This window comes from Triticum dicoccoides, chromosome 5B, assembly GCF_002162155.2.
Source record: "Triticum dicoccoides isolate Atlit2015 ecotype Zavitan chromosome 5B, WEW_v2.0, whole genome shotgun sequence".
Lineage (NCBI taxonomy): Eukaryota > Viridiplantae > Streptophyta > Magnoliopsida > Poales > Poaceae > Triticum > Triticum dicoccoides.
The window spans coordinates 331,317,910-331,325,359 of record NC_041389.1 but is presented as its reverse complement, the minus strand read 5'-3'; the positions used below and the strand labels follow the sequence as shown (position 1 = coordinate 331,325,359).

Below are 7,450 nucleotides of genomic sequence, written 5' to 3'. Positions count from 1 at the left end.
CCCGAACTATGGCAAATCTTGCTTGCAAAACACCGAAAGCTCTCTCAATATCCTTGCGGGCTGCCTCTTGTGCCTTGGTGAAATGAGCCTCTTTTCTGGTTAAGGGCACCCCATTTTTCTCCTTGATGGACTTCACAAGAGTTTCCCAATCGGGGTAAATTCCATCGGTGAGATAGTATCCCATTGAGTACTCATTGTCCATTATTTTGTAGTTGCAAGTTGGAGCATCCCCGAAAACTAATATTTTGAACAAAGGAGATCTATTGAGCACATTGATATCATTGAGTGTTCCCGACAAACCAAAAAAATGCATGCCAAATCCATGTGTCCTCCGATGCCACGGCCTCAAGCACAATGGTAGCATCACGGCTTTTACCGCAATACATTCCTTGCCATGCCTTTGGACAATTTTTCCATTTTCAATGCATGCAATCAAGACTACCAAGCATCCCCGGCATCCCCTTTTTTCATTCATATCCATCAATCTCTTTGTATCTTCCTCGTTGGGTGCCCGAAGATACTCATCACCATACAACCGGATGACCAATTTTGCAAACCTACAAACGGATGCCGTGGTTGTATCTTGTCCAATGCGAAGATACTCGTCCGTATAGTCCGCGGGTATGCCATAGGCGAGCACCCGCATTGCACCTGATATCTTTTAGTACGCACTAAACCCCATGGTACCGGCGGCGGATCTACGGAGCTTGAAGTAATCTGAGGCGGCCTCACAATCGGTGACAATTTTCACAAACAAACTACGGCGCATTCGGTACCTTCTCCGGAAGAGGCGAGGTGGGTATGTTGGTACCTCCGCGAAGTAGTCTTGCATCAAATGTTCGTGTCCGAGACATCGGTTCCGGTAGATGGTGACTTGCCCCATCTTCGACCCTCTCCTCTGATCCATCAGCTTCACGCGGTCTTCAAACTCTTGCACGTCGAGGAGGAGGCCCATCATCTCGAAGTCATCGTCTTGAAGCAAGTCCTCAATGTCCGAATCGTCCGATGACGACCAACCAGAATCATCGGACAACGCATCCATCTACACAACACAAAACAAAAAAAAATGTAGTGTTGCTCTGTAACAAAAATACAGGAAATAGGGCCGGCCGGAGCTCGCTGTGGAGGAGGCCGGCGGTGTGGAGACAGAGGGATGAGGAGCAGGGGAGCTCACCTTGGACGGCCCGCGGTGGAGGAGGCCGGCGGTGTGGACGAGCTCGGGGGGCAGCGGTGGAGGAGCTCGGGGCGGGACGGTGGCGGTGGCCCGAGATGCGGCCGGAGGCGGCTCGGGTCGGCGCGGGGGCGGGACGGCGGCGGCGGCGGCCCGAGATGCGGCCGGTGGCGGCTCGGGGGAGGCGCGGGAGGAGGTTGGGGACGGGAAATTTCCCTCCCGCTCGTGGCCGGATCGAACTGAGGGTTGGGATAGATTTTGCCCCCCAATCCTCACTTCTACATGTTGGGAGAGGGTTTGCAGGTCCGATCCTTAAATTTTTTTAAGGGTTTAAGGGTTAAGGGGTTCTAGTCTACGCATTTTTTTTGTCCAACACGTAAAAAAATGATTATTTCTGTTTTTTAGGGTTTAAGGGCTCTATTGGACATGCTTTAAGAGTGTCCAAGACAAAAAAAGTGATGGTGCATGAAATCATCTTTTTGAGATAGCTAACCGCTCGCGCGGTGTAGTGCCTGAAATCACATTTGCTCCTTTTCAGCTGTGGATGCAGTCTTGACATGAAATTTTGTAATATTGTACATACATATACAATGACTTATTTGTATTTGTTCAAAGAAAAATTATGTTTTTTATGGGGGGCCGTTTTCAGTCTGGAAGCACCAGTGAGCAGAGCATCCCTCCGACAGAGCACAGCGGCCCAACAAAACCACACCGGAATCCGGATAACGTTCTTCCCTTGCCTCCTCCCTCCTCGCTTCGCCACCCCATTCCTCCCCTCACCCGTGTCCTCTCCAGCCACTCTAGCTCCAATGGCGACCACCATCTCCTCTCTAGCGGCCCCTCACTCCCTCCACCGCCGCTGCTGCCGGAGCCCCGCATCCGCCTCGACCCCCGCCCGCGTGTCATTCCGCGCCGCGCCCCCGGCCGGCGCGGCGGCGCGGGCGAGGCGCCGGGCGGCGGTGAAGGTGCTCGCCTCCTCCGCGGTGATGGAGGCGCCCGAGGAGCTGGCCACGCGGAAGCTCTACGTGGGGAACATCCCCAGGACCGTCACCAACGACGAGCTGTCGGCGATGTTCGCCGCACACGGCACCGTCGTGCGGGCCGAGGTAACGCACTAGTGCAATGTAATGCTGCTCTAGTATCGGCGACGCGCCCAGTACCCACTCCAAGATCGAATTCGTCATCTGGTCGCGATAACGAATTCTCCAAACATTCTGTTGTTTACTCACTATACTAGTATAATATTTAGTTCTTATCATGTTCTTGTTCTTGTTTTTTTATTTATTTATTAAGGAGGTTGAAACCTCCGGCCCCTGCATCATGTCGGTCTAGAGTTGGACCACACAAATAACTAGAGCCTGATGTATGCAAACCCTAGGGAGGGATCAACTATCATAGTTTTCCTGCCAATTTTACAAGATAGAAACAATGTAACATGCAAATGGCTATGGTGATGAATTGCTTGCCGTATCTTGGTATTTATATCACTAAAATGATTGCTTGCCTGATAATTTCACAGGTTATGTATGACAAGTATAGTGGTCGGAGCCGGCGATTCGGGTTTGTCACGATGAGCACGGCGGAGGAGGTCGCTGCCGCCATTGAGAGCCTGAATGACACCGTAAGCTTCATCCCGTCGTTTGTCCGGTCATGCTTATGCATGCAGTGGATGCACGAGTGACGTGTGTTTGTGCTTTGATTGTACCAGGAGGTTGGAGGTAGAAAAATTAAAGTGAATGTGACAGAGAGCTTCTTACCAAACATTGATACATCTGCACCGGAATCGGAACCTTCGTTTGTGGACAGCCAGTACAAGGTTTATGTTGGCAATCTTGCAAAGAAAGTGACAACGGAAGTGCTCAAGAACTTCTTCTCTGAAAAAGGGGAGGTCCTCAGTGCCACGGTATCCCGAATTCCGGGAACTCCAAAGTCCAAGGGATATGGGTTTGTCACGTTTTCTTCAGAGGAAGAAGTGGAAGCTGCGGTTTCTACTTTCAACAATGCAGTAAGCTTCTTTTGCACAAAAATGCCACCTGCTAGTGTGCAGTTGTTTCCTGATCACATTACATCACTTGACAATAAAAAGCAGACTATGGTTTCAAAACTTGATATGCGACAGCTACGGAGATAATAATAATGTTTGAAACAAATCAGGACCAACTTTGCATGTTCAGATGAACTAGATCAAATTCAGACCAAATTATATTTTTTAATGCCTAGACTACTGGTCAAATTTACTTTGATATTTCATCACGTGAATTATCACACCTGAGTTTGCTATTCAAAAAATGTAAGCCACATCTGTCAAAGCGAAGTGGTAGACCACTCCCAAGCAAACAACTTTTTCTTGTACCCAGTAAACCATTTGGTAGACATGCATGGCTCTTGGGTTATCAACATGAAAATTTGTCCCACACTATGCCTTGTATGACCCATAATCTAAAACATTTTCCCATGTGTTTTATTGCTCTGCAACTTAATGTGATTTCAGGAATTGGAAGGACAAACCATCCGTGTGAATAGAGCATAGGCATAGCAGAAATTTCACATTGGAGTCAAGGGGAGAATATCTCGGAGAACACCGGTAGACAAGGGGAAGTTTGAGACTAGATTTTATAACAAAGTTTTAAAGGCCTTTGATGTAATTTCACTCTGGCTCTAAGCAATTTTTTGTATAATAACAACAAATGGAAGAATTTTGATTGTCAAGCCCGTTGTTCATATGAAGCAGCTGTTGTTTACCAGCATTTCTAAATGATTGCTCATGAGCAGCATGGTTTATTCACTTTGTTGTTGATGTTTCTTTTCTTCACTTGCATCAAATTGTATGCTTTCAGCAAGACCGTTTTATTTTTCAAGGATACATCCAAAGCTGGACGCATCAGAAACATAGACAGCAAGACCGTTTTGCTGCACCGAATTCATGATTTAGCTTTTGAATCCGCCTGATGAGATGCTTTCAAATGCGTTCAGCGGATATCATAGGTTTCACTGAAACTTTGGTATATAAATGTTAGCCTTGACGTTCTGTGAATATTCACAAGTTGATAGCTTCAACCACTGGAGGGAACTGTATATGTTTTCTGTCCTTTCTTCTGAAATGTTATAAAAAGACACCTCTCCAAAGGCTATGTAGCATCAAGTTATCGACCAAAGGGGGTGGGGCGTGAACCGGAGAATTTTTTTTGACCATTTCTTCGGAAAACACGCTATCCGAAGAAAATGAGAGTGAACAGAACTATGCAAGTACTGAACTTAAACAGTCACAAACTGAGAAGCATGCAAGGCAAAACTAATAACTAGAGTCAGAAGCACGCTAGATAGAAGAAATATAGTACAAAGCTAATCATAAAGCTAGGTAGCGGATAATGGAAAATACTCACACAAGTCTTCGCAACAGCCACAAAGAATGAAGGAAAATTCTTCAACGCAGAAGAAACTACAAAAAGTAAAGGTAGTGGGAAGAAATAGAACCCGTTGCTCGGCGAAGGCACATAGATATGTTACGCTAGTTCAAACAGTTGGCACATTTCTACGTCTGGATTGGAGAGGCCGAGCTAGAGCTCCGAGAAAACTTAGTCCTCACCTTATTTCCCTGAGCTAAGTTCCTTGGAACTTCCCCAGTCGCCCGGGGTAGATCTTGAGATGATCTTTGGACCTTCACATACTTGTTCTTTGGCAAATCCACACTCTGGATGCTCTTCAACAGACGCCTAACCGTCTAGAGAATGCACAGTCCTCAAGAGTAATAAGCTCAAGTTAGGCTTCGATTAAAATTTTCAATGATGCTCAATCACTTTAGGGATAAGTATATTTTTCGTCCCTCAACTTTATCGAAAGTTTAGAAAGGATCCCTCAACTCCAAAATCGAACCTAGTCCCTCAATTGTCAAAACCGGATATTTTTCGTCTTCAGGTGGTTTTGTGCTGACATGGCATGGTTTTGACCGCTGACCTCGACACATCATCGTCCAGCTCACCTTTGTCTTCTTCCTCTCTTTGTGCCCACGGAAGCACCTGGCCGCACATCTGCTCCGCCGCATCCGGCAGCTCGTGGCCTCACCTCCCTGCTGCTCCGCCTCTTCCTTCGCTCCTGGCGATCTTGCACAAAGATAAGTAGTTCTGATTGACAGCCTATTCGCACACGAACACGTCACCGTGTACCCTCGACGCTGGGAGTGATGCACCGCAGCTCACGTCGAAGGAGACCCGGCTGGAAGCGCGGTACACAGGCAATCCGGTGGGTGCTTTTGAGGACCCGAAACCCCACACGCCCGGGAGGGACCCCGTCAGGGCGCGCGGCGGCTATGAGCTGCCATAGGTCGACCTGATCGCCCCTAGGGCCTCGAGGTTCGCCGCCCTGTAACAAGAAGAATAGACGAAGAACGAGGAAGAAGAAGAACTAGGGTTAAGGAGAAAAGATAAAAGATAAAAAGTGGTAGATGATTTGATCGATTGTGTATTGTTCAATCGACCGTCACCTCTTGTCAATATAAGAGGAGGATGGACTTCCCGTACAAGAAAAGGACTCCAAATCACGTCCAAATCTTTCCTAAATTAACCGAACTCCGATAGGTAAGTATGGGACATTAGTTCGGTTTTTGACTCTCACAAGCCACGAACGACCTCGGATGAAGATGTGCCCAAAAGCAAATTTAACCGTTTCGGCGGGGCGAACAACTTTCATGTTGTACGGATTTTATTAGAGGCCATCTTCAGGGCCAAATCGCTCGCGCAAAACAGCTAATTATTCACGCAGCTCATCTGACATACCTACATGTGTGTCTGGTTCCGGGCGTCATATTTTGCTCACTGGAGGGGCATGCAGTGCGTGCTCTAACTTTTGCATACGACCTCGGACTGGGACATCAAAATCGACCGTTTCAACGGGACGAAGATAATTCGTGTAGATCATTTTTCTAGATGAGGCCGTCTTGGGGGCGTAATCAACCGAATAGTGTTCTGAATACAAAATCTCAATACTTCGAACACAACTTTGGCCTTAGAGATGAGATCAGATATCTATGGCCCAAATAACAAAGTTTATCCTTTTGAAGGTACATAACTTTCTCACTTTGAGCACCTTTTCATTTGAGGCCATCTTAATTGTGTTTTTGACAATGCGAAATTCTGGTGTCAACATATGCCCCCTGTTTTTCAGCAAAGCTTGTGTGCCAAAAAATAACTTGCACATAGCCTGTTCTAAGGACGATGTCAACACTCCATCGGTCATTTTGCCTGTTCTTAGGACGATAAGTATATATCGGCCATTGCTTGTTTGAACCTCTTGATGCAAACTTGGGTGAAAACTTCTCAAATTCTATAACAGTGTGGTGATAAGTTTCATATATCAAAACCATCCTCCAAACCATATTATTCACCCTTTCGCTAGCATTTTGCAGATAATCAAGAATGAACTTCCTCCAATCCTTACTTCACCTGCATAAAAGTTTCATTAGTGGCCGAGGTGGTGAGCTCCAACTCGGCCTTACCTATGTTGGCAAGAATAAGCATCGACTGTTGATAGACATGCAATACAACATGACCAACATGGTAGCTGTATATTTGCTATGCTAACCCTCTCCAATTCTCATGCCTAGATATATGATGAATATTAAAACAATCCAAGGCAATTTTTACGCCTAGACATACCTCAAGATAAACTAAAAGTGATTTGTCAAAACACTGATAACCATTGGATATTTGTTGCACTACTAATAACGAATCACCGGAAGCCTCAATATGTATAGGAGCTATAGCAAGGAAAATCTCCAATCCGAATAACAATGCGTATTCGGCTTTGATAATTTGTGCATAAATATTTTAAGCAGCATGAGGCTTCACAAAATAGCACCATAAGGAGATATATAAAAAACACCTACACCTTGGCCATTGCTACAAATTTAACCGCCAATATAAAATCTTCATGGTACTAGAGAGATAAAGCTAAAACCAATACTATCCATGATGTCAATATGATGCTCAGTAATAAAATCAACCATGATTTGGCCTTACGTAAATTCTGAAAACTAGTAAGCCAAAACACACCCAATCAAAACATAAGTTCACTTTGCAATTTTGGTGAATTGGTCTATGCATTATATCTTCAATGACATCAATTTGACAAATTTCTATGCAAGCACTTATCTCAATCTCTACTCAAACTAAGGACGATGTTAGAATACCACACCAACCATTCTTAGATATATTCTTAGGGCGATAGACAAATATCGGCCATTACCATGAGGTCCATGTAGAATTCACCCACCAAAGTATGTAT

General features: G+C 45.6%; 1 protein-coding gene across 1 annotated transcript; it reads left to right on the top strand.

Annotated features, from left to right (window-relative positions):
- Nucleotides 1-1,867: 1,867 nt before the first annotated feature.
- Nucleotides 1,868-3,926, top strand: LOC119308733 (30S ribosomal protein 2, chloroplastic-like). Its single transcript, XM_037584871.1, has 4 exons — nucleotides 1,868-2,277; nucleotides 2,691-2,792; nucleotides 2,880-3,176; nucleotides 3,663-3,926. Exons 1-4 carry the CDS (start codon nucleotides 1,981-1,983, stop codon nucleotides 3,699-3,701), a joined length of 735 nt encoding a protein of 244 aa, XP_037440768.1. The 5' UTR covers nucleotides 1,868-1,980; the 3' UTR covers nucleotides 3,702-3,926.
- The last annotated feature ends 3,524 nt before the right edge of the window (nucleotides 3,927-7,450 follow it).